Genomic DNA, 27459 nt, shown 5'->3' with positions numbered 1-27459 from the left:
GTGAAAGTTTGGTTATAGTTTTTGTGCGGGCTTGTCGGGTTTGTTTACGAATTTTGTCTATCGAGTTTTGCCACAAAAGAAATAATAATCGTCCATAAGAAACGTGTAACAATTAAGAAACCAATTAACAAAATGGCAGAGAAGAAAATCTCTTTCGGTTTCAGCAAATCCATAAAACCGAAAATATTGCCGGGAACTGCAACGAAAGCCGACAACAGCATCGAACTGATCAAATGTTTGGAAGGACAAACGATTAAAATTATCGGGCAAGTAAATCAATTTTTTATCAATCATTTAATTCATCTAATCCAAACAATTCCATTTGATTGCAAACGCAGCGAGGTGAAAAAAGAAGAAAAACCGCTAATCATTCCGCTGAAGAACAGTACGAAAACATCAGCAGCGCTTGCCGCTCTGCAAGCATTGAAAGACACACTCGAAGGAAATGAAAATCCAATCGATGAAAATGTCGACAACAAGATCGCAGACAACAGCGACGATCCGAAAACATTGGAACAACGAGCCGCACAGGAAATTTTGAACAGTCTAAAGGAACGCCAAGAGCTCGATGACGATGCGAATAAAGTGTTTTCACTGCCATTAAAAGTAGACGAATTACCGTTGGACGGTGCGGTTGAATCGACGTTAAACGATTATGAAGACATACCCATATCACAGTTCGGTTTGGCCATGCTTCGTGGCATGGGCTTTAAAGATGAAGTGAAAAGTGAGAAGAAAATTGCCCACGATGAACCGATGGTTCGACCGAAGGGACTGGGCCTGGGCGCGGATAAATTGGTGAAACCAAAGACATTGCTAGTTGCGCCAGCTAAGGATGAAGTGTTGGAATTTAAGAAAAATGCGTGCGTGCGAATACTGTTGGGGAAGCATAAGGATATGTATGGACAGGTGAGTGATTTTCATATTTTACATTTTCGGGTTCTTACGCCAAATTGTTACTTATAATTGATTGGATTTGTAATGACTTTAGCTCGTTCACATTGAATGTTTAGTCGTAACATACTGTGAACGAGGCTATATAGAATCCAGATGATATGATCGGAACAATGACCCGAGTAGATTGTAAGTAGACTACACTCTTGACAAATACAGTGAAAATTTCCATTCTTTGGAATAGTCACATTTCCACATTTGAACATATCACCTATCTGTCTTTCCATTACATCGAAGCATTTTCTCTTAATGTCGAAGGTTCTTATTCTTCCAATTGTTAAGTGAAACGATAAGTTCAGTCAAATGTCTCCGAAGACTTCGGCAATGTGACGATGTGATATTTTCTTTGGTTTTTGAAAGTGCTTTCTGAACATCTGGATCGTCTAGATCTTTAGGGCATGTGCGCATTAGCAGTTAGCTTTGAAGTCAAACAATTGTCTACGAAAATCGAGCTATAGCATCCCAACCTGAAAAAAAGAAGATTTTTTGGCATTATATGGGGATCGTTCATTGCAGGCGCCGATCCATGAGCGGTAGTCGTGATCAGAAGGCCAAATTTTATGACTTTCTGTACCCACACTGAGTCATAGTCTCTTCAACAGAATCATAGATTAACTACGCCAGTACGATACTTAAGACGCTCACAGCGTACTAAAGCTACTGTGGAACGGTCGCGTTGGAGGTACGGAATGCTGCATGAGTGATATGCATATCTTACTGCCTGGACCCTTGTAAGTACACCGCTGTTGTACAAAACTGCAGTCTATACATATTTGAACAGTTGGTGTTGCGCTACGTTTGTTTGAAACGGGATTTTTATCGGTCCAGAATAATTTGACCGACTGCTAAATTGTTCGTATTACGACATAATGCCCTTTGTAAATCGAGCATCGATTATAATTGCTGTAATTCGGTAACAAACTGTGAGATCTTGTTCACCTGTTAGACCTACAACAATGAAACAATGAACCTGGGAAAACATGCAAAATGCGACTTGTACCGCTGAACGTTTTTGGCAAGAAAAAAGGTTTTCAGCGAACCTCAACCTCGCCTTCATGTCGTGGTAGGCACTTATCTTAAAATGCTTCATCGTGTTACTATTCGAGAGAGCATAAAGAGTCTACAAATTGTCGCCATCGTATACGGTTCGGTGCGAGTGCTTCAACTCTTGACTTCCATGTATACTTTCTCGGCTTTCCCCGCTTACCAAACTACTAATAACTCCAGACGCTGTCTATGTTACCTTCACGTTGAAGTTAATTGCGGCTTGTCAACTTTCGGCACCCTGGACTTTACTTAAATCGTCGAGGAATGCCTCCAAATAAATTTCTAAAAATCCAAAACGGAATTCTAGATTTTTAGAAATTTATTTGGAGGCATTCCTCGACGATTTAAGTAAAGTCCAGGGTGCCGAAAGTTCACAAGCCGCAATTAACTTCAACGTGCCACATCATCCCTTTCATTCATCTTATTGAAGGCTGTTTGAAGTAGTGTTCTTGTGAGATGTGAATACTTTCCGAGACAAAGTACACAGTCTATGTAGACTCAAAAACATGAAAAACCCAGTAATTTCAGTCTTTTTGAAACTTCTAAATCAAGACATAAAAAAAAAATCTTTTGCTTTTTGTGTCGGTGGAAGAAAATTTTCCTTCTTCGGCTGACGTATTAACTATAACACTTAATTCACTAGAGGAATCTACAATTGCCCTTCTTAATGAATCTTAAATCAATCCCATACATTTAAGCTCTTTTTTATCGACCGGTGTAACACCAGCGGTGGTGTTATCTGATACGAATTTGTCGACATAATACCGTATAATCTCAGAGTGTTTATGCGACAGAGACATAAGTACCTTTTCTGTTTATAGATAGACTTTAAGCCTCTGTATGTTCTGTTCATCAATGATACTGGGAAGAAAACATGTTGATGACTAACTGGCTGATGTGTTCGGTTTGGTTTTTATCTCGGACATTGGTTCACAGAACAAACGAAATCGTAAATAATAGAATTGAGATAATTATCATCGCTTATCTAATCAGAAGTGCTGTAAGGCATGTTGTTTTTCGTCAAAATAACCAGATCAACAAATTTTAAATCAAACAATCTCATGACTAAAACATTCAATTGTTACTCAAGATATTTTTCATAGAATTTCCATTTTTATTTGTTCCACCAATTCACCACATTTATGATTTCGCATCGTTGTTCAGAGATATCCCTTTTTGTACATGTCTCTAACGATACCGCCCATACGTTTCTTATAAAGCACTTCGGTATTCGAAGTCATCTGGAACATACCTCCGTCTTCGCTTACTTCTCCCTTGACCATTGTCTCCACCATTTCGTTCATGTCTGGAAGCTCTTCATTCGCTGTGCACATCATCGGAATGACGAATAGTGCTGTCGACAGTGCGAATTTAGCTTTGTTTTTCATTTCGCGGAGCAAAGCAGTAAATGGTAAAATTTGATTGACATCACTTCCGAGAAGTTCGACCTGTTTGCGTAAGGCTATGTGGTATCCTTGTACCAGATTATCAAAATGTTGGGCGCGTAACTCAGAATCCGTGCATTGGAATAAGAAGTAGCATATATCCAAAACAGGTGAGGCATATCTACTGATTTGCCAATCCAATAAGCAAAGATGACGTGGGGATCCTCGCTGAAATTGAAAATGGTTCGTTAATGTGCAGATGACACAGGGAGGACTGCTCCATTTTACTCAAAACATACCTCATATTTGAACATGATGTTGTTAGTCCAACAGTCACCATGGTTTATTACAGTGTATGGTTCAGATAATTCACCATTTGTGCACGATTTAATGATGTCGACTACATTGTCACCGAACGCAAGCAACTTTTGCTTAATATTCTCTTCGTGCGGTTCCAATGTACCAATTGCCTTTTCACAGCTAGCCTTTGTCATTGTCTTCATCAAATCAGTCATCATACCATCGGTCATAGCATCTTTTAGGCCTTTGAACTTTTCGAAAATAGCAGGACACTGATCCTTAACTGCCAGCGAAAGTCCATGAAACTGTGCTACGGTCTCCAAAACAGCCTGTGCATGTGGATAGTCCAGTGTTTTGTACTTGTTGAGCATTTTAAAACCTTTTTTACGAATGTCTTCCATAATCACCACCGCCTCGTCTTTCTCTTTGTCATACGAAGCGTAGTAGCACTTCGGAAAAGAAACGAATCCTTGACCAGGTTTTAGCCCTTTATCCAGTTGAAACTTTTGAAACATTGGCAATATTTCATTGTACACGGTCACTTCTCGTTCGAATACGTTCATTCCCATTTGCTCGCGTCGGATTTTATTTTCGGGCGGCAGTTTCAGCACCAGCACCAACTCGGAATCTTCTTGGACACCTTTTACCAGTTGACTTCCCTTTATTTTGGCACGTACAATTTCCGCAACAAAACCATCACCAAGATTCGATCCTCGATCGTAGCTAATGGCATAATTTGTAAAGCCTTCGTCTTGAGCAATGCGATTAAGGGCATCGATGGCATAAGTAGGCACCACAAATTCTGATGTACCAGTCTGACTTCCAGGTAATCTAGTTACAGGTACGTCAGCTGAAATCGTTGGTGCAGCAGTAGTTTCCGGCTCTTGTGCAATCACTTGTGGTTGAGGAGCAGAAACTTCCTGTTGTGTTTTCTCAACTGCGATTGTCACAGGCGCTTCCTGTGGTGTTTCTACTACGGCGGGTTGTACAGGCTCTTCCTGTGGTATTTCCACAACAGCCGGTGTTGCAGTCACTTCTTGTATTGTTTCCACAACTGCGGGTGTTTCCGTTACTTCTACAGAAAGTGTTGCCACTTCTTCTACTTGAGGAGAAGCAACCGCAATAGATGAAGGTTCTTGAGTGGTACTTTGTTCAACTTCTGGAACAACACTCGGTGTTACTGCCTCTTCAACTATTGCCGGTGGTGTAACCTCATCAATTGATTCACTTTTGGCTAAGACGCTCTCAACGGATTTTACTTCGATTGCAGTTGTTTGTGCGACATCTGAAACTTCTGTCGTTCCGTTGACGCCATTCGAAATCCCATTCGAAACTCCGTTCGAAACACCGTTATGTGATTCCATGTCGTAGCTGCTATTTCTCTTCGGTTCGCAATCGTTCACGGTGAACTGGTAACTGATATTTTTTTCGTGTATTTCATCTATTGTGTGAGGGATCAGCTTATGTAAAGTTGCATGTCTTTACAGATATGTTATCGGTGTTGTACGTATGAAAACGAAAGATTAATTTGTGAGTTGTTTCATTTGGCAGCATTTATTTGGCTGGAAATGCCAGATAACAATCGGCTGGTTGATTTAATTTACGCAATGGGGTATTATGTTTATGGATAGTATACAACTGATGAACATGGCTGTATCGAGCGATTTTATTTATTTATTTTGATTTGCTAGAGAACAACAATAGAATAGTGAGGCGCTTCAGACACCTGATTTATTTAGGTATTATAATGTCTCCTCAGCTTGCTGTTAAGAGCAACTAGGCTACATTGAAGAATTGACAAAATATGGAAAAGTTTCTTATCTGCCGGAACTTCTCTCTTCTATCAGATACAGTTCAGTCAAAGAAGTGCATCACCCCTCGGCTTCTTCTCACCAGAACAAATATTTACGATTTTCGTATGAATCTCATTTCGTTTATATAACTGTAGGTGCGGTTCTATTTTTCCGAATTAGTCATCCCATCACATTTTTTACAATCACTTGTACAAATGCAGATATTACGGTGATAATAAAGTTTTATTGTAACAATACCATTTTGCTATGGCATCATATCAATATTAAAGTCACACTTTTCTCAAGTACTTTTCGTATTCAATTCAACTGATTAGGCACAAGCGTTTATCAAAACCAATACAGATTTTCATTTCGCTTCCAACGTTTTGTGCCAGTAAAACTAATCACATGTTGCAAATTGTAGAGATTTTTGAGATTTTTTTGCCGTTAGTAGAAGGTTTGTCATTCACTCAACGTTCTACTGCCTTAATCACTATGTTTACCGCTTCTCTCTCAAGAGCCCACTGAATCACGTGAAATTATAGCCACACCTAGCCTAGAAGTCCGCAACTTCTAGTCAGAAGTTATTTTCTTATTTTGATGTCCGAAGCAACTAGGCATGGAAATAGTGCGATATCCTGGTAACCGGTAGTCACCGGGAGTTTGTTTTTTGCGAAAAAAAAATTCAAACGAATCGAGCCTTCGTCAAACAAAGGAAATGTATATGAACCGAAACGTCAATTGATTATGTCTTTTTCACTTAGTGACCGGGAAAAAAAATTATTTTTATGTCCAGACGCAACAATATTTACGTCAGAGTCGGAAGATTCAGGAAAGTTCATGACTCAGGACATTGCGCGGCTCTTAGCATTAACACTGGATAAGGGAATGTAACCGGTACATTTTTCATGCAAAAAAAACGGTTTTTGTGATTCACCGGTGACCGGTTTTTTTACCGGTTACTCTACACCCGCTACACTGAATAACTAAGTGCTGAGCACTAAATTTGCATTCAAATCATGCGATCTACACCCGTGAACTTGCTATATAAACTGACCAAACACTATTATTGATTTGACCAACAAATCTCTTAACGTAGAAAAAGTTTGAGCTCCAAAAATATAATATGTTGATGGTAATCTGTTCAGTCTACAACCAACGCTCATTGAAATTTTAAATTTTTCTCATAGATGACACTAGCAATCACAGTACGCTAAAACTTAGTATCTCTGGTGGTAGTTAGTTCGGACACTTGATACTACCTGACCGTGATAAGAAAATAAGACAAGTGACTCGTTAAGATTAATTTTAATCGATTATTTTACAGCAGTTTTTTTTATTGCAAAGTTCGCACGTAATGAAGAGGATTAGTCTGACTAAGTGCCGCACTCTATCAGTAACTTATATTTACAAATTTGATCAGAGTTCTTCTTGAATGTTCGTTGATAACACTGGTATATCAAACAAACTTTCTTCAATGGTAATTGTTAATTATCAACAACTGTGTATTTACGCTCATAAATCATCGGTATTTACGTCAAGAAAGACAATCTTACAGTTTTATGCGTTCTTAACTCTAAAACAATTTTTTAAAATTTAGTTGTGACCATCGCCTGAACATTAGATTCTTAAAAATCGTATTCCGTTCTTGAAAACTAAATTCCTTTTAACTGGGACATTACTGATCAACGGTGAAAACCCACAACTCGAAAGATCATGCTGTTTTCTTCAATTTTCTCCATTTACCCAAAAATCGATTTTAAGAATGTGTAGACCAAAAACTGACATTTTAAGTGGTAGGATTCTTTCACATACAGTAAACGTCAGCGAAATTTAGACATGAATTTGCTTCAGCTGTTTTTTACCAACAAAACTTCTCGTACGTTTTTATAAGGTCATATCACTACCACGCCCGCATGAGCACTTTTTTTTGTATGAAATTCCTGTCTAAATTTCACTAATGTCGACTCTATCATCTGTATCATACAAGTGTGGGCACTGGATTTTTACTAATAGTCGTAGTCGGACACCTTATATGTTCTTTCATTCATGATGTTATCAATGAAAGTATAATATATGTCTAACATGCCCGTAGAATGGTGCGCCCACCCTACATCTTCTGACTTTTACTTCTACTGAATATTGTTTTTTCAAAATTATGCTTCTGTGCAGTATTGGTTTGATTCCTATTGAAGTAAATTGAATTCAAGGCCTCTATCTCAAAGGCGGTATGCTACAACATTAGAGTGTCAATTAGTATTTGTGAGGATTGCTTTTGCATTATTAATTGAAACGAATTAAAATTAACGAGTTTCGATTAGGCAAATTATTTAACAATGAATGCTGATCAATGCTCTCGTACATAGTTGATAAATTAAATCTTTATGGCATTAGTTGACAAAATTGACTTCTCCTATGATTGATTCGAATTAGTTTATCACATCAACATGTCCATATATAGATAGAGTAGATAATTTATGCGTTTTGTGCGATTTGACAATTAATTTTTGGCATGGTTTAATACGTACACTGTAAAGCATCATTCCGACAATGTAAATAACTCGAGTCATCGGTTTGTTTATCAGCCCGTCTCGTTGAGTCATGATGTCGACTATCATTAAATATACTTAAGACTTCAAAGCTAAACTTAAATGAAAATTCATTTTTCAATTTCTATGATGACTCCAGTTCTTTCATGTCACCTAAACCTATAATTGACAACATGAAGTGATAAAAACAATTTTTATAGCAAACAAAAAAAAATTCCATAAATGGCGCAAGCCTTATGATATATCTCAGTCTGATTAAATGGCAAATGATAACGAAAATAAAAATTACATCGATACTGTGGAGAGAGAGAAATACTCGCTATCACTAAACAAATATAAACACAATCATCATTGTTATTAGTAAACTTTTGCTGAACTATGAAAAAATGCACGTAACAATTTTAGATAACGCTTTTATTATGATGGCAAATTGATCGATAAAAACTTATAATTGTGGTACACGGTACAGGTAAACAACCATACGGAATGTAAATAAATAACAAATTTTGCGTTGAAGATTATAAATCCATAAATATGTAAGTGGTCTAATTAAACAACTATACTCCGTTCCACGTAGCGACTTTTTATCTGTGTAGGATGATGCAACGAAATGACAAAGAAAATTAACTTCAATATTATTGTGATAGCTGATATCGGTATCGATTTCGTAAGAAATCTGTAAGCGGTGATGACGACGAATCGTTAATCTGAGCGATAAATGACTATCATTTAATTTTCAAAATTCAAAATCGTTGATCAATTTTTCAGCGAACTCAGTGTTGTTTTACGTTTGGTATTGAAACATTTTCGTCCGAAATTTTATCGTCGTAATATGGGAAATCGAATTGGAAAATTGTTCGGTACGATCTTTTTACCACATTTTCCTCATAATTTTCATTTAATATGGGAACCGATTTACCTCGTATTTTTCAATGTTGTTCAGTTTATGTTGTAAAATTATTTCTTTTTTTCATTTCATCCATAGTAATTGTTAAGATAATAATCACTGTGCAGTACCTATATAACGAATAGAGTACAGAGGTTTCTCGATGTATTGTTACGTACTGCTTCAATTTTTTAGTTGAGTGATTTTGTTCACATTGTTAATGATGGTCAATTGCATCTCAATGGGTCATATCAAAATAGTTGTTCAGTGAGAGTGTACGTACACGTTTGTTATATTTGCTGTTAGAAATGGGTGACTGTTGTACGTTATTTTTGAGCTAATTTATTAGTTTTTGTTCGTTGCTTTTCGAAATGACAAAACTGTGAAATTCGAAGTGAATCCATGGGATGGGTTGAGGATATCAGGTCCAATTTCAAATGATCTTACTTTTTACAATTAGTTTGTGTCTCCATTTTGATTAGTCTTCCACTTCAATTCTATTCAAATTCAGCAATAACTCAAAATTCAAGTTTTTTGCGCGTCTAAGACTTTTCTTATCAGAACCTTATCTAAGGCTGGGATTAAAATTCTTTTTCAAAGTATGGGTTTTAATCGAGCACTGTACCATTGCCAAGGTTATTTATAATTTTTGTTTGTTGCGCCTGTCATGTCTCATTTAATGTTGAAAACGAGAAAAATGTTTTTGTCGAAATGCAAAACATTTTTCTCTGATTCTCTGATAATGGCATCTCCTTATATCTGACGAAAACTGTTAACAGGTTCGCGATCAGGAAGCGAAGATATCACTGCCGTACCGAACAAACCGAAAAAGGAAAACAGTACGCCATCATCGAATGTAACAAAGACTGTACCGCCAACCGTTGTAAAGCCAGTGCCAACTCCAACGGTTACGTCGGAAACGGTTACAAAGGATACCGTGGCACCCGAGGTTTTAGAAACGAAAAGCTCAGCAGTTGTAACAAATTCAGCTCCGACGACAGATGTCGAATCTCGCAATACAGAAACAAGTGCCACCCATTCCGCACCGGACAACGCTAATGAATTGCCAGCATTCCTAATTGTTCTGCTTAAAAAAATTGCCGAACAGGAAGGTTTCACAGATTATACGTTCGAAGTTAGTGCTGGTTCTAATCATGCTGACGGCTTTTTGGCGGTAATAAAACGAGTCATAGTGTCCGGTTCCCGAAATGGTACAGCAGATAAATTGCCATTGATATGCAAACTTATGCCCACGTCGAAGGCTCGCCGAGAACAGTTCAACTCCGATGCCGTTTTTATTCGTGAGGCTTTCATGTACAGCAAGCTGTTACCGTTGTTCGCCGAATTCCAAAAGGAGAAAGGATTGAGCGCTACAGACAGTTTCTGCGAATATCCGAAATGCTACGGAACATTGGATGATAAGCAGAACGATCATTTTGTCATTGTGTTGGAAGATTTAAAGGCTAGCGGGTATCTGATGTTTGACAAGTTGAAAGCTGCGGATTTCAATCATGTGAGGCTGTTTGCCGAAAGTTTGGGTAAATTCCATGCCGTTTCGTTTGCTCTTAAAGACCAACGTCCAGAAGTCTTTGCCCAATTCAAACCCCTGCAAGATGTCTTTGTTCAACAAGTCTTAGACAAACCGGAAGAAATGGGCCAAATGTTCGCATTCTTCTTTGATAAAGCGATAGGTGCATTGAAACCAGAAGATACAGCGGAAATAAAAGCTATGACCGAATTAAAGGCAAATACCATGGAAGAATTGAAGGCAACTGCATCAGGAGAAGCAGCCGAACCATTTTCTATTGTCAATCACGGCGACTGTTGGAACAATAACATGATGTATGTCTATGGAAGTGAGGTAAACCAAAATTGATTTAATAGGTCGAAACGGTCGTTTCTATAAGTAAATCTATCTGCCGGTTTTAGAGCGACATACCGGTGAACATATCCCTGCTGGACTTCCAAATAAGCAGATACAGCTCACCGGCACTGGATTTGGTCTATTTCTTATTCTCATCGACAGATAAAACCCTGAGAGATAGCTACTACACAGAAGTTATTCAATTGTACCACAAAGCGCTGTCGACGAATCTAACTAAGTTGGGCAGTGATGCGGAAAAATTATTCTCATTCAACGACCTACAGGACCAACTGAAGAAGTTCGGACGTTACGCATTAATCATTGCTCCGATGTTACTGAACATTATAACCAGCAAGCCAGACGATATTCCTGATTTAGATAATTTGGCTGAGGAATTTAAGGACAAATCCATTGAGGAGGGTATGAAAGCGTTCATAAACGATTCTGCAAATGATAAGTTCAACGGACGAATGCGTGACGTTATTCAAGATGTTATTAGATTAGGATATTATGACAAACAATAAATAAAAGTCACTGCACCAGTTACACTGTCATCACATGCAATTTCTTTTGCCGACCCGTTCCGACCATTAGTTTAGTGCGAGGGTTTGAAATTCTCATATGATTGCTTTACTCCAAGTTCCAGGTCAAACGTGTAGAAAGTCCTAATGTAGTAAACGTACATTGCGTCTGCAGAAAGTCTAGCAATTGTGATCACATAGGCTGCTTGAAAAGTTATGAATTATTGAAGTGGCTCCAGTGGCTCGTCTCTAGTCGATGAACTAAAACTTTTTGATTTTTTATTGAGTTTGTTTCGAGCAAAAACGAATGCTCCTTATACCAGTGCTCACGAGTCATACAGTGAACTAGAAAGAAAACGTGTTGTATGGCAATTGGAACATTTCTTCTATAAAACATTTATCGCCAGATACGGCTCGGGTGGGTTGGCGATGGCACATTTTGTTCAAACAAAATCGGTTACGAAAATCGAGAAATCAAAATATTTATTCGTAATAGCCTAACAACATTCCGTCTTTGACAACATCCCTCACTCGCTGGTTGTACACTTCTAGTGATGAAATACTCGCAAACGTTGCCATACTTTCGTCCATTGTTTTTGTCTTGTTTGCCATATCTTCAGCGAATTCGTCCATGTCTGGAATGTCACCCGGATTGGACGTAATGATTTGTAATAAAATCGGCGCTAAAATCAAGCCGAATCGTCCGTAACGTTTGAGTTCCCCCTGAAGGTCTGAGAAACTGAACAGTTTGTCGGGATCGCTTCCCAATTTCCTGATTGTGTTCGACAGTGAACTGTGGTAGATTTTGATGAGTTTGTCGAAATGTTGTTCCCTGAGCTTTCGATCTGTTGACGAGAACATGAAGTAGGAAATGTCTAATACTGGTGAACTGTAGCGCCCCAGTTGCCAATCCAGAAGGCATATCTTTTGCGGAACATTTGTCTGAATTGAAAGAAATCGAAAACTTTACACTAATTTCCATTGCACCTGTTGCCGAAATACAATACCTCTTCGTCGTACTTGAACATCAAATTGTTGTTCCAGCAATCTCCATGGTTCACCACGCTAAACGGTTCCGATTTTCGGCCTTGAGGTAAATTGATTAGTTCGTTTAAGTAGTTTTCTTTGGACTTCCTCAACGTGAGAACTGCATTCTCTTTGGCAATATCATCGTCGAATGCAACCATTGCCCGGTCGTATGCAAATCGGAACATCGCTTGCATCATTTCCGGTGAATTTTTAACTTGATCACCGAAAATATCCTCAAGGTCTTTGAACTCTTCGAAAACACCTGGTCGTTGATCTTTCAATGCAAACGAAACACCATGGTATTTGCCCAGTGCTTCCATAAACAATTTCACGTGATTGTAATCGGACGGTTTCAATTTATCAAACATTTCGTATTTCGACTTCTTTAAGTCCTCCATAACCAATGCGAATCGATCATTTGCCTCGTCTTCAACAACACCATAACATTTCGGATACTCAAAGAATCCATCCTCGGCCGTTAGACCTTTTTCGATCTGAAAGTCGTTCATCTTCTTCAGCACTGTATTGTACATCACGACTTCACGGCGAAAAACTTTGGTCGAATTGAATTGTTCGCGACGTGCAGCACTCGCCGGCATTAATTTGAATATCAACGATAGTTCCTCGTCGCGACCATTCCGTTTCCCCGTCACGGTAATTCGTTTCATTGCTGCTAAAAAACCGTCACCATGATTCGAACCGGCACTTATCGCATAGGTGAAATTTTCGAAACCTTCTGTTTTCGCAACATTTTCTAATAGTTCGACCAGAAAGTCTGGAAGCACTGTGTAGTCGTCAGGTTTATTGTTTTCGACACTCATTTTTTTCGGTTTAGTTTTGTTTTTAACTTCCACGCTCGTCGAATGTTACGGATCGAGTACAAAGTCTCTAATGAACGTTTTTGACTTTCTGTAGTTCGTTATGTAGTCGGAGGTTGTAAGATTGAAATCAAACCATAATATGCTTAGGATGGAACACTTCAATAATTTTTTATCAAGTGAAGCTTTCGGTAAAAAAATTATTTAAAAAAACTGGCCCGACGGGTACAATATAACGCGAGTTCGTATAATCTGCGACTATAAAATTTCGATGGTCCACCTTAGCATACACAACACATCAAATTGGAAATACATCACACATACACAATGTGGCAAATAAATTTTTGTTTGATCTATTGCTGTGTTGGTTGCAGCAGGCATTTATTTATATCTCTAATACCTATACCAACAATCAATTTTATCTTAACTTTATGTTGTTGTTTCGTTCGTCCATTTAAAGTGTATCAACCTTTTATTCTAAGTCGATTACCTAACAAGGAAATTTATCAAAATTGCGTCAACTTTGGCATAGCTCACAAGAAATCGATTAGGTCGAGATATGTACCTTTAATCAAAATAACTCCCACCATACTGTTATCATTACGAAATTATGTCGAAATTTCAATAGTAACGATGATGATGAACAAAAATGTTTTGTTGATGTCATTAAAACTTGCAGTAAAAAAAAAATCTCTGTTGATCTACGTCCGAACAACGAACTGAGTAGATAATGTTGTGAAATACTCAAACTTGATTAACGGCTTGTATAATATCGGACAGGTATGAAACAATAAATTTTGGTGGACGCGTCGACACGAAATTTTTCATCATTTTGTGAAATTATGGTCGCTGATCGAAATCTCTTCTTTCTTATTTTTTTTTGTAAAGGTGTGACGAACGGAAATCAATAGTAATATGTTTACAGGTAAATTAATGTTCGTTCAATGAGCAGAAAGCTTGTGGTAAACTCAACGCAAGTTCTACAAAGCTTTTGATTTAAATGATATTTCAGTACACTCATACACTCATAATTCGTAACCATTTTCGACTATTTGTTCCTCAAAAATGCTTACTGTGTTGCACACGTAAAAAATCCTAATTTCGTATCTGATTTCTTCTTCTAGGTTTTTCTGATTTGTCATTTGAAATAGCATACGAAATAAGAGAAATCAAAGAAACGGTGAAATAAACCGGCTCGAAGGACCATGAAATAAAATGCAACTCCTTCGACTCTAGTTACAATATTTATTCGTTTCTATCTTACATCTACTGGATGCTATAACAGAATGAATCTTAAAACTAATTGAACCTCCGTTGTAACCTATATACATAACACTATACATAATAGTCATTCGCGCTTATATGTTCAAAGTTCACCTGCCGATTTACAAACTCAGTGCTAGATGGCTCTTCTATCAGTTAGTTCACAAAGTATAACACTTTCATTCAAACATTACCGAACGGTTTCGGAACCACTTCCCGACTTGAAACATTTATGTTTAAACTAAACTCGACGCTATAAAATTTGAACATTTCAAATCGCCATCGCAACAACTGGCCGAGTCGACCCCGGTTGAAACCAGCCCGAAACGATGTGATTTGAAAGTTCTTAAAATGACAGAATCAACAACAATCGCACAACTACAAGTTAGTGTGCATCCAATCAAACGTCCAAATTTTTTTTATACAATTAATACGTGTCGGTGACCTAGATCTAAACAGCTGTCAGTCAGTTGACCATGTTGCAACGCGTCGTTATTATCATGTGAAGTGTCCAGTGATTTTCCTTTAAACTAAATCGTGCAATTAACTTCAATTGATTTCCAAATGCGCTCCTTTACGTTAAATTATTAAACTGAGCTAATTAACCTGCGTGTAATCAAATTGCGCGACAAAAAAAAAAAAAAAAAACTTCTTTTCGTGGTAGCCATTAATGAGGTTATGTCGGGACTATTGCTGAAATTTGGAATACTGTTTCGTCTGCTTGTGCTTCAGATAAGTGGATCCTAACATTATGATGATATGTGATTCTTTAGTTGATTGTATTTCCCCAGAAGTGTTCGTCAATAAATGTGGTGTCTGTACCAACGGCTAATCGGCTGGACCAACGGATGATCGTCTGGACCAATTGATTAAATTGTTGATCGTCTGGACCAGTGGATTAAATTGTTGATCGTCTGGACCAGTGGAATAATTGACTGCCCGGCTGCCTACCACCATTGGAATATGAAACTGCAGCTACTACCAAATCTACTGAAAATGTGTTATGCGGTAAGCATCATGTGAATTGTGAAATGAAATTTTCTTTAACTTCCCTTTTGCATCACCCTAGTGACGATGATTGGGCAATACTAGGGATATAAAACGGCCCTCTTAAAGGTACTGGAACTTTATGCATCTGGATCTGAATACTGCCTGGCTGAACGTTAATGTGCGGTCATCAATACGGTAAGACGGAATTATTTTTCTTCTTAAGTTCCAATTGGTTTATCGTGTCCTTATCACTATTGTCTCAATCTTTATCACTAGTTCATGTTCACTCTCTATCCATCCATTCACACATCAGTCTCTCACTTAATTTTAATGTTTTTGTTGTTAGAAATTGCTTAATGACTCGGAACAGTCGGTGGGTTCTTAGTGGCCTCACTCAACGGTTCATTTCCGTCCATGGGTAGCGGACACAATTTAACTATAGGCCGCTCCAATTCGATTAATTTGCCAGACTCGTTATGTGTTTTTATCGTCACCGATCGAACATTTTTATCCAAGCTCGAGTGAACTTTTACTACTCGTGCTAACGGCCATCTCGTAGGAGCTATGTTGTCTTCTTTCAGTAGAACTACATCTCCTTCTTTGAAATTCTTCTTCTGACCTTGCCATTTCGGACGGTGTTGCAACTGATTCAAATATTCCTTACTCCATGCATCCCAAAAATCTCTGTAAATTCTCTGAACCACGTTCCATCTTTCTTTCACTCCGACTCCTTTAGCCCCCATTATTCCTTTCGGTCTGGCTTTCAACGGTCTACCGATCAAAAAATGCCCGGGTGTCAACACACTCAAATCGTTCGGATCATCATTCAATTGACACATCGGTCTCGAATTTAAACAAGCTTCAACTTTCGTCAGAACAGTTGACAGCTCCTCATACGTTAACGTGATGTCACCGATCACTCGCTTCAAATGGTGCTTCATGGATTTGATGTTTGATTCCCATATACCACCGAAATGAGGTGCTCTAGGTGGGATGAACGACCAATTGATGCCCTTGTCTGCCGCATGATTAATCACTTGATTGTAATCCAACATTGACTGTTCGCTTTCAACTGCTAGTACATTCTTGGCTCCAATGAATGTCTTCGAATTGTCTGAATGACAGCGTTCCGGTGTGCCTCTCCGACTAATGAAACGGTCAAAAGCCGCCAAAAATGCTTCCGTTGTCTGATCACTAACCACTTCGAGATGTACAGCTTTCGTAGCAAAACAGATGAAAAGTGCGATATATCCTTCATAAACAGGAATCTTCGGTATCGATTTTATCACTTCTCCATTTACGACTGTTGGCTTTATGCGTATTGGGGGGGATCTCACGTTGGATGCTTTGATATTAAACGGTCCCGCGTAATCCAAACCCGTCTCGGCGAAAATCATCGATTCTGTGACTCGATTAGGTGGTAAATCAGCCATGATCTGCTCTCCCATCCTTTGATTGTACCGGCAACATTTGACACAGTTCAACACGCACTGCTTGACTTGTCGTCTTAAATTGATTATCCAGTATTTCTCCCTTACCATATTCATTGTTAAACGAGTTCCTCCATGCAATGTCTCTTCGTGCATATCCGCGATTATTAATTTAGCGAGACCACCTGCTGATATGATGAGAGGATGTTTCCGATCGTAATCAATATTCGCATTTTCCAAACGTCCTCCAACTCGTAGACAATTATTAGAATCTACGAAAGGGTTTAACGGCAGCAACTTGCTCTTCGGATTTATGTTTTCTTTCTTCATTAAATGATGCAGTTCCCTGGAAAATTCCTTTCCTTGATGTAAACGAATTAGACGCAATTCTGCTCTTCTTAAATCTTCTGCGGTTACGGTCAACTGCATCCCTTTTCTTTTCTCCAGTAATTTGTTTACGAACGTTAAGCAAAGGGTCGCTATTCGTACTTCCCTTGTAGCTTGTATATTTTCCACGAACTTCCAACAAATCGCAGTTACTCGTATCAAACGTCTAAAACTGGAATATCGCGTGAACAAATCTTCGAAATCGTTATGAGGTGTTATCACGAATGTTGACACGACTTTCTTCTTCAATTCTAAGGTAACTGGTGGCAATTGTAAATTTTGTTCCCAAGATTCTCTGTGTTCCTTTAAACATTCCGCTCCTTCCCACCATAATTTGTGATTTTTTAGTTCTCCTGGACTTATACCTCTCGAGGCACAATCAGCTGGATTTTTCGTCCCTTCGATGTGATGCCATTGATTAATGTTCAACACATTATGTGTTTCGACGACCCTGTTTGCTACAAATGTTTTTAATTTGGCTGGATCTGTTCGTAACCATCCTAATACTATTGTCGAATCCGTCCATGCATGCACATTTTCGTTATTCGTGCCTAATGCCTTTTGAACGTTTTCAATTAGATTCGTCAACAGTACCGCTCCACATAATTCGAGGCGTGGCAACGTTATTTGTTTGATTGGTGCGACTCTAGTCTTTGAAGTCAGCATTGTGATATGTATTTCATCATTTTGATTGACGACCCTAGAATATATAACCGCAGCATAAGCTTTCTCTGATGCATCAGAAAAACCGTGAATCTCGATTTTCTTTACTCCTGCGCCAAAATGGTTCCATCTGTTGATTTGAATATTCTCCAACTGATGCAATTCGTTTCTGAACTCTGTCCAAACACTAGCTATATTTTTAGGTAATTCCTGCTTCCAGTCTAATCCTTCTTTCCATAAATCTTGGAACATAATTTTAGCTCTGACGATTACAGGAGCTAGCCATCCTAATGGATCGAACAAGGAAGCTGTTTCTGATAACATGCTCCTCTTCGTTGGTGGTATCTTGGCTTTTTCTAGATTCACCTTGAACCTGAATACATCCGTTGTGGGTTCGTATCGGATCCCTAATGTCTTTATATTACTGTCGAGGTTTATTTCCAACGGCAATTTCAATTCTCTGTCTGCTTCTGGCAGACTCTCCAGTACTTCAGCGGAATTAGATACAAACTTCCGTAATGGAAACTGAGCTTTGGCCAATAACTCTTTCAAATCTTTGCACAACCGAATTGCTTGCTGAACTGTATCGGCTCCTGACATGCAGTCATCCATGTAAAAATCTCTTATAACGACTTCGGCCGCTTCTTTGTAATTATCTTTTTCGATTTTCGCCAGGTACTGTAATGCCTTCACTGCTAAGTACGTTGCCGCGGTTATGCCAAACGTGACCATGTTGTGTTCATATTCCAAAATCGGATCCCTTATCTTCTCTCTGAACAGAAATCTTTGGTATTTCCGATCCTCCTTTCTCACCACTACTTGCCGGTACATCTTTGCGATGTCAGCCATAATTGATATACGATGTGTTCGCCATCTTAGCAATATTGACATCAGATCTTGTTGAAGTGTGGGCCCCGTCATCAGTAAATCGTTGAGAGACAATCCACTTGTCGTCCTTGCCGAAGCATCGAACACCACTCTAGTTTTCGTTGTCGTCGATTCTGGTTTAAACACTGCATGATGTGGAAGGTAATAACTTGTCGACTCTGTCGATTTATCTAACTCGCCTATAACCGATGTGTGTTCTAATTCTTCGTATTCTTTGAGAATTTTAACGTACTCTTCTTGTAATTCCTGGTTGGCCTTGAATCTCGATTCCAATTTCATTAAACGCGAAAATGCTTGCCCCTTTGACGCACCTAGCGACTTCGGATTTCCTTTAAACGGCAAAGCCACAACGAACCTGCCATCATCTCGCCTTTGTACGGTCTCCTCGAAAATTTTCTCACATTGAACTTCCTCTTGCGTTAAAATCCGTTCCTTTGACACCTCTTCTTGATCAAAAAATTTCTTTAGTTGATCTTCTAATTCTAGTTTCAGATGGAAATTGGTGATCTTGTGCTGCACTGGATCTTGAGGTCTCGTGGCTCCTGATAATATCCAACCGAATTCAGTGTTCTGGGCAACCGGATACATGGGTGACGATTTAATCAGTCCTGGTAATAGCAAATATCCATAAACCGGTGCACCTAATAGTAAGTCTATTTTCGCAGGTACATTGAATTCGGGGTCTGCTAATTGCAAATCCTTGATGTGGTCCCATTCAGCTTTCCGCAAGATCGTTGACGGTAATGGACTTGTGATCTTTTTGGTTACTGGCGCTTGAGTTAACATGCTGAACGAGTGGTTGCGCTTCGATCCTAGCTCGAATTCAACGATAGACTTTATGTTGCCTGTGGTAACACCTCCCAGACCACTAGTCGACGCAATAACTGGTTGTTTCTGTAGCCCTAGAAACTGTACCACATTTTCGCAAACGTAAGATGCTGTACTAGCTTGATCTAGAAGTGCCCGGAACGGATAAAAGAGATTATCTCGTAATGATCGTATCAGCACTATTGCCGTTGCCAACATAATCGGTTCGTCCCACACAACACGATCCACACTCTCGATTTCGTTTCGCTGTTGCAATTGATTAAGCTCTTGTTGCACATTAGTGTGATGATTCCTAATCTCAGTATTATTTCCTTGCCGCCCAGCGTGGCTATTACCCGTTGAAGCGGCGACTGTAGGATTCTTTGATGACTCCACATGCAGTAAAGTGTGGTGATACTTTCCGCATTTCTGACAACCTGGCCTTAACGAACATTTTCCAAGGTGACCTTTCAAACAGTTTTTGCACAACTTATTTCCGTTGACCCAGCTCCATCGCTGGTCTAAATTTGATTTCTGGAAATTCTCACAATCTGATGCTTGGTGGGCTTCGCCACAATTGAAAGGACAATTTCTCTGTTTAGGTTGAGAAGAGTTATGGAAATTTTGATGAACTCTTGGCGGGAACGGCTCTTCGGGATTGAAACTGTGCTCGTTTCCTGAGCTCTTTTTGAATTTTTTATACCTCGGCTGATAGTTATCCGTTGATTCGATCGAAAAATTAAAAACCTGCTGGCAACCCAGCGCGTGAAATCTCGTATCTAAAAATTCGAGAAATTCCTTCATAGAAGGTCTAACTTTCGGCTTTAACATCTGCTCCCATAATCGCCTCGTAGCTCTATCTAATTTTTGAACCAATAGTAGCAGTAAAATGGGATCCCACGTTGATACATCGATTTTCAACCATTCGAGAGCTCTCAAATTTCTCTCCGTACCATCCAATAATCCTTTAATAGCATCACTTGACTCTGACATCAGCTTCGGTTGCGATAACAAATCCATTATGTGTGTATCCACCAATATCACCTCATTATGGTAACGGCTCGTTATCACCTTGTAGGCTTCTGGATATGCCTCCTCCGTGATGTCGAATTGCGATAAAATATCTTCAGCTTCTCCTCCTAGACACGTCTTCAAATAGTGCATTTTCTCGAGACCGCTGAACTTCTCATTCTTGTGGACCATCGAATCAAACATGTTTCTGAATGAAATCCACTTCTTGTAATCTCCAAAGAATTTCGGGACGTCTATTGGTTTCAGTTTCAATTTCGTATCTCCTTCGCTGGATCTTACAGTTACATTTTCAGGGAATGTTATAGGACCCAATTGAGGACCAGGACCTTCAAATTTTTCCAATTTAGATTGAATCTTGACGGTCACCTTGTCGTACGCCGTAAATGCTTTCTCGAACTCTCTCTGTGTGAAATACTTCGACACCATCTCTTCTTCCTCAATTTCCCTTAATATTTCGTCATTCTCCTTGTCCAACTTGGCCCAAAATTCGCTGATAATTTTTGTCTTCGCCTCTAAATAACCCTTGGTGATATTCGGTTGAGGCATATTCACCACAGACTCACAGTAAGCGATAAATTTATCAACATTCCCACGTTGGTGGGCTACTCGCTTTTCCATTTTGTCGTGCGTAAACTTTATATTCGATGAATAAATGCGTGAAACTTTCGAAAATTGTTTTAATTAATCCTCAGGTCCACTGGTGTAGCGGTAAGTAATAAACTAACAGTCTTGGCAAGCGATTACTCTTTGTGTACACCAACCGTTACGCTTGGCGCCAAAACTTTCAAGCAGAGCACTCTAGCTCCTACATAAACCTCACTACCGATTCAATTACACTCACAGTGGATGGATAGAGTAAAATGTAACGCACAATACACTGAATAATTCGTCTTACCGCTCAACGTTTGATGACCCCTTTCACTGTTCCAATCGATTGGCTTACTTCGAGACTGCTTCGGAACGGTATATGTGTGATGACCCTGTGTCGAACGAATTTCAACTGGAAATTCCCACCAACTCAGTGACCTTGTACCACTCTGCGCACAGCAACTTTTCTTCGACGAATTTCAACTGGAAATTCCCACCAACTCGGTGACCTTGTACCACTCTGCGCACAGCAACTTTTCTTCGACGAATTTCAACTGGAAATTCCCACCAACTCGCTGATCTTGCTTTGCCGTAATATCTTCGTCGAACGAATTTCAACTGGAAATTCCCACCAACTCAGTGACCTTGTACCACTCTGCGCACAAGAACTTTTCTTCGACGGCTATTGTCCAACGATTTTCGGTTTTTTCTTTGAATTAGTGGATTTGACGATTTTAATTTCCATGAACCAAACTATTTCCACTCCTCGGAATTTTCAAATTTAACCGGCCAATTCTCAGGCACCCGTACTTTTAGAACAGTTTGTCGCACCGATTGAAACTGTCGCACTTGAACTTGTTATAATTGATTTGTGGACTGTATATCACTTCGTCTCGCTAATTACTTTTTGATGGCGAACGAAGGACCATGAAATAAACCGGCTCGAAGGACCATGAAATAAAATGCAACTCCTTCGACTCTAGTTACAATATTTATTCGTTTCTATCTTACATCTACTGGATGCTATAACAGAATGAATCTTAAAACTAATTGAACCTCCGTTGTAACCTATATACATAACACTATACATAATAGTCATTCGCGCTTATATGTTCAAAGTTCACCTGCCGATTTACAAACTCAGTGCTAGATGGCTCTTCTATCAGTTAGTTCACAAAGTATAACACTTTCATTCAAACATTACCGAACGGTTTCGGAACCAAACGGAGAGGATATGAGATTCTTTACTTGGGCAAAGCAGTATTCGTTAAAAATTTATTACTTCTTTTGTTTGAAGTGCTCCCATTTGCTTGATAGTAGATTTTTTGCTTCATTTGTTGTAAGTAATAACCTATTTTTGTCATAGTTGTCGATCAGGGCCTTCTTTCATGAAATTGATTCTTGTAGATTCTTGAAAATTCTCGAAGTTCTGGAATATTTTAAAATTGCTCCAGGTTCTAAAGTTGCCGAAATTCTTTTCGAAACTCGAAAAATTCCTGAAAAAAGGCCCTGCGTCGACAATAGATGACCAGCCATTTCCGAATTCAAATGCGACTCAAACTTTTCGCTTTATTCGGATTCGTATACTTTAACTTGTTTGCTTTTTCGAATTATTTTCAAAAGTATTGGGTATCGCCATGTCTAGTGTACTCACTTTAGGCGTAAAACACGAGCAATTTTACATTGATCAGATCGACATTTATGCTGCGTTGTCCATTGTAATTCGATATTCACCACAGGCTTAACAAATTGTAACAATGGAAAATGCAGCATAATTGTCGATCCCATCAACTCAAACTTGATCGTGAGCTTTCAGCCTAACACATAACAACAACTAGAAAAACTGGTATCTCAAATTATCGACTTCAGCTTGCATTTGTGCTTACATGTATCTCAAATTGCCAACCTCAACTTAATTACATACTTACATCTCAACGCTTTTTTATTGTCGTTACGCACGTATTAATTGAGTCAAACTTTTACTCAAAAGTGCGAGGTAAACCTAATATTACCGGACGGACAGCTGCAAAACTGTAACCAAGTTTTTTGTGTAAAATATCTTACTTGTCATAGGGGGAAATGACTACTTATGTGATTATCTCGGCTGCGCCTCCGATCGATAAACGTCACACAAGAAGTACTGTTTCCATCATTTTTATTCCGTCGAAAAGTGACATACTATTAAATGGTAAACTCGTCATTCAACAACTTTTGTGCTTTCAGTCATTACGGAATAAGAGAAATTGAATTATTTCATTTCATTTCATTTCATTTATTTCATCTTAAAAAAATTCTGTTTTACATGACCTTCGTAACTCTAGTTTGCATTAAACAATTCAAAAGAGCTACTACAAAATTATGCAATCAATCAATCAATCAATCGGATTAGTTTCCACTTATGAGATTATATTCCAAAAAAGACTGATTTCTGCGAAGCTCTCCACTCACCAGTGCTTTTTCAATAAGATTTAATGAATTTGTGCAACAACAGGTGCATCAGGTTTCCGAATCGTCAGAATAAAGTTGCGGTTTTTCTTTCAAATCGTTTTCAGAGTTGAGTTTAGGATCTTTGAAAAGTGGTTTACGGTCTACTCTAGCTACACATAGTGACGCGAAAGAGACCTGATTCGAATGTTTCTTTGTTGTACTGTCAAACTTGAGTCCAACTTGAGTTTTATATGAAGCATTTCGACGTCCGTTTAGAATATATTCTCTATCAATTCAAATTATCATTTTAAATGATTTAATATAGGTATAGTAGATGGACGTGCGTCGCACACAAAACAATGTCAGTGCTAAAAGTGATCTAACTTTAAAAACACTTTTTTTTTGCTTCTATGATTTAATCGTGGTGCAAAGTTTTTTTTGTTTCGTTTTTTGTTTTGTTTTGTAAACAAACATGCCAACAATAATCGTCTCTAAATTATATGTACAACGTACTGGTTATACATAAGAGCAGTTCAAACAATAATAAAAATGGCCTTGGAACTGAAAATAAAATAATTCTAATTGGACATTTGGTTGAGTCTGACACTGCTGGTATGTTTATGTAAAAATTACATAATCAATTGAATGTAACCATACAACACATATGAACGCAAGTAATTTAGATTTCTCATTCACGGTTTAGTTCCGATCATCATTTTTTTGCTAAACTGAGTTCTGCGAAATTTTCTTTAGTTAGATAGTCTAACTCAAGGTTCTGAAAGAACAGGTTCAGACACTTTCGAGTTGATCACGAAGGCGTTGTGATCAAAATTTTCCTGTAGCGCCAACAATACACATGTCTGAATTGCCAATATTTGTGTTTCGCGGTTTCACCCGCCTTCGTAACTGTCGTAACCTGTTCTTTCAGAACCTTGAGTTAGACGGGATACCATGTTCCAATAAGCTGGAGCATACCTATTTACTTCTTAAAAGGAGACTAACATACATCATGTTCAAAGCTGTTTGAAACGTCACGAGAGCTGTCAGACATGTCGAATTTGAACGAATAATGCTTGATTTCCTATTACGCCGTTTACACTCCGTTTACTCTTTAAACAATAAAAAAGAGGCGTGGCTTAGCTAAACGGAGCGTAAACGGCGTAAGAGGAAATCAAGCATAAATTTACTTGCAATTACGTCCAAATATTGAGGTTAAAGACAACTTATCGAAAAATTATGATAGGTTACGTTTAAAAATACAGTTATTTGTGCATGATGTATAGATCATTGTCAACGTCGTTTGAGACGTCAAATAAGCTGCTATTCTCACAAAGCTAACCCCGCAATGTCAAAAAAATTTAGATGAAGCTTTCATTTTTTGAGGTTCGCTTTGTAAAATTGACAGCTTATTTGAAAGTATTTGAGTTATCATACAAAGAAGAAAGCAGCGTTACAGTTTCATTTATTCATCGGTAATTTTTACCACTAGGCATTACCCCACGCCACTTTATGAGTCATCATAAGGTTACGATTTAAAACTTATGCCAAGTTATTGCATTACCCAATACGAAGAACATTTGTACCACGACTTTCGCTTTAAGCCCTAGAAGGGCCCTTACGGTTAGCCCTCGTAAAAAGTCCAAATTGGTGTCAAACTCAAGATAATGAACCCAATGCAATGGAAAAATTAAAATTCTGTTGAAGGATCTGGCGTGCCTAATAGGTAGAAATTAAAAAAAAATGACTTGTCAGGCAACAGTGCCATCATTTTGTCACCAATTTGGAATTTCTACGGTGTGTGATGACTAAGATATCTAGGGATGCACTAAGGTTTAAAGGCCTACACGTTTTACGATGTGACAAAGCATATACTTACCGCTATATCAAATAGACTACGTTGATGCATCAATGAACTCTAACTAAACCCATTTCTGCTCAATTGCTAGTTGAATGACCGAACTCATTCGATTTTTCAACAACATTTTCGTTTTTTGATTCAACACTGCCAGCCCAGCGACTGCTGTATCCTGCTTTATTGAGTCCATGTCAATTATATCTTTCGATTCCGACACCATTACACCAGCCAATATCGGCGTAAAGATCAGTCCATATTTACCAAATTGTCGGAATTGGTCTTGCAGATCGTTAAAAGTAAACAATTTGTTCGGATCACTTCCCATTTTTGTGAGAAATGTTGCTAGCGCATCGTAATAGATTTTCAGCAGATCATTGAAACGTTGGTGGATTTCCTGGGTCGTTGATGAGCATATGTAGTATGTGATGTCAAGAACAGGTGACGCCAATCGTAGCAGTTGAAAGTCAACGAAACGTAATTGTTGACGCTGATAACGAGTCGGAAATGCTAAAAGTTATTCTTTAATCATAGAAGCATTGTTTGGCAGACTTACATTGGACTTCAGGTTGAACATCATGTTATTGTTCCATAGATCACCATGATTCAGTACACTAAACCTTCCAGCTGCATCGCAGCTCAAGTATTCCCGAAACCAACTCTCGTAATTGTCCTTCACCGTTTGCATTACCGCAATTTCTGTTTCGTCTTCCAACACATCGATGGTTTCTTGAATAGCACCGGACACCATCGTCTCAGTGGCACCATTTCCTTTGAATAATTCACGAAACGGTTCCGAAAGCCGAAATATGTCATCGAAAATCTCTCTCCGTTGATCGAGTATACCAAGAGATATTGCATGAAACTTTCCCAATTCGGTTAAAACTCCAGCAGCTGCGTCGAAGTCAATTGGAACCGTTTTCGGCCACATGTCGTAGCCCGACGATCTTAAATTTTCCATTATAATTAAATGGTGATCCAATTGCGGTTCGTAGAGCGTAACGAAACATTTTGGGTACATTGAAAATTCGTCGTGGACATTGATGTTCCTGTCCTCCAAAAACTTGATGAAAATTGGCAAAACTGTTTTGTAGAAAAAGACCTCTCGTTCGAATAAAACTGCCGCACTGAATGTTTCTCGTCTTTCAATGCTATCTGGCAATAGTTTGCATATCAGTGGCAGTTCGAAGTTCATTTTGAGCCCATTGTGGTACTGTTGACCTCTCAATGTTACTCCAACCATAGTTGCCATAAATCCGTCTCCATGCTTGGATCCATTATCTAGTTGGATTGTATATTCCAGGAACTGATGGTTTTTCGCTATTATGCTCAGTTCATCCTCCAAATACTTTGGTATACTAGGAACAAATTCGGTTCTATCCATTATCGGATACTTACAATTTGAATGTTAACTGGTTGAGATTTTGTTATCAACTGATTTCTATCAAGATATGAAGGGTACTGTTAGCTGGCATGTATTCATCTAGAGATAATTATCATCAAATTCAAATCACCAAAAATATTATAATTAGGTGAGCATACAGTTTGCTATCTTCTGTTTATTGTGGGAAAAATTGCAAGCTCATTTCCTATTGACTTATAAAACTGAAAACGTATTCATTGCGATTCAATCTGTTGCTTGGGAATTCTTTTGTTTTGAGGTTTCGCCTAGAAACAGAATGAAGGATGTTTTTTTAAACTCATAACAGATAGGAGTCTCGCTCTTGCTATCTTTTTCAAAAGAACACTCTTAAGAGGCATCGGTACTTTGCCGAAAAGCATACATTTGGGCGATTTTAAAATATTGGATTTTAGTTTACTTTTGATGATATCTTTCCACCAGAATCCTTTTTCAAAAATGTACGACCCCAATTCCGACCACAAATGTGTTAGCTTTCAACAGAAAATAGATTTGGTTGTAGCAATTTGACCAGCTCTGAGAACAATGAGCAGTTTATGAAAATTTCATTAAACTGCTCACTTTTC

The 27459-nt window shown here is 38.5% G+C and overlaps 6 protein-coding genes and 1 long non-coding RNA gene across 10 annotated transcripts in view; 2 read left to right on the top strand and 5 right to left on the bottom strand.

The window, feature by feature from the left end:
- LOC119085738 (G-patch domain and KOW motifs-containing protein) overlaps window positions 1-27459 on the top strand; it is a 47629-nt gene continuing 20170 nt past the window's right edge. Inside the window, exons 1-2 of the mRNA XM_037196209.1 lie at window positions 1-266; window positions 339-909. Coding sequence (XP_037052104.1) covers window positions 133-266; window positions 339-909 — 705 coding nt within the window. The 5' untranslated portion in view covers window positions 1-132. The remainder of the gene's footprint in view (window positions 267-338; window positions 910-27459) is intronic.
- On the bottom strand, window positions 3064-5160 carry LOC119085617 (uncharacterized oxidoreductase dhs-27-like). The gene is made up of 2 exons (XM_037196045.1): window positions 3686-5160; window positions 3064-3614 (listed from the first exon to the last, which is right to left on the bottom strand). Exons 1-2 carry the CDS (start codon window positions 5048-5050, stop codon window positions 3162-3164), a joined length of 1818 nt encoding a protein of 605 aa, XP_037051940.1. The 5' UTR covers window positions 5051-5160; the 3' UTR covers window positions 3064-3161.
- Window positions 8751-11321, top strand: LOC119085637. 3 transcript variants are annotated; one of them, XM_037196087.1, is made up of 3 exons: window positions 8751-8888; window positions 9694-10775; window positions 10844-11321. In XM_037196087.1, exons 1-3 carry the CDS (start codon window positions 8861-8863, stop codon window positions 11300-11302), a joined length of 1569 nt encoding a protein of 522 aa, XP_037051982.1. In that variant the 5' UTR covers window positions 8751-8860; the 3' UTR covers window positions 11303-11321. The 3 variants fall into 3 exon arrangements, with proteins under 3 accessions (XP_037051982.1, XP_037051993.1, XP_037051976.1); XM_037196098.1 differs by having other exon boundaries at window positions 8809-9235; XM_037196081.1 differs by lacking the exon at window positions 8751-8888 and adding an exon at window positions 9381-9549.
- LOC119085750 lies at window positions 11761-13403 on the bottom strand. Its single transcript, XM_037196235.1, has 2 exons — window positions 12307-13403; window positions 11761-12241 (listed from the first exon to the last, which is right to left on the bottom strand). The coding sequence occupies exons 1-2, from the start codon at window positions 13147-13149 to the stop codon at window positions 11783-11785; spliced, it is 1302 nt and encodes a 433-aa protein (XP_037052130.1). The 5' UTR covers window positions 13150-13403; the 3' UTR covers window positions 11761-11782.
- On the bottom strand, window positions 15257-21505 carry LOC119084808. 2 transcript variants are annotated; one of them, XM_037195007.1, is made up of 2 exons: window positions 15894-21505; window positions 15257-15835 (listed from the first exon to the last, which is right to left on the bottom strand). In XM_037195007.1, the coding sequence occupies exons 1-2, from the start codon at window positions 21222-21224 to the stop codon at window positions 15794-15796; spliced, it is 5373 nt and encodes a 1790-aa protein (XP_037050902.1). In that variant the 5' UTR covers window positions 21225-21505; the 3' UTR covers window positions 15257-15793. The 2 variants fall into 2 exon arrangements, with proteins under 2 accessions (XP_037050902.1, XP_037050812.1); XM_037194917.1 differs by having other exon boundaries at window positions 15257-21505.
- LOC119086033 lies at window positions 15257-22118 on the bottom strand. Its single transcript, XR_005089387.1, has 2 exons — window positions 21502-22118; window positions 15257-15565 (listed from the first exon to the last, which is right to left on the bottom strand). It is a non-coding gene; the product is annotated as an uncharacterized LOC119086033 (long non-coding RNA).
- LOC119085779 lies at window positions 25494-26919 on the bottom strand. The gene is made up of 2 exons (XM_037196279.1): window positions 26030-26919; window positions 25494-25963 (listed from the first exon to the last, which is right to left on the bottom strand). Exons 1-2 carry the CDS (start codon window positions 26855-26857, stop codon window positions 25541-25543), a joined length of 1251 nt encoding a protein of 416 aa, XP_037052174.1. The 5' UTR covers window positions 26858-26919; the 3' UTR covers window positions 25494-25540.

This window comes from Bradysia coprophila, chromosome II (genome assembly GCF_014529535.1).
Source record: "Bradysia coprophila strain Holo2 chromosome II, BU_Bcop_v1, whole genome shotgun sequence".
Taxonomy (NCBI): Eukaryota; Metazoa; Arthropoda; class Insecta; order Diptera; family Sciaridae; genus Bradysia; species Bradysia coprophila.
This window is presented reverse-complemented; position numbering and strand designations above follow the sequence as displayed.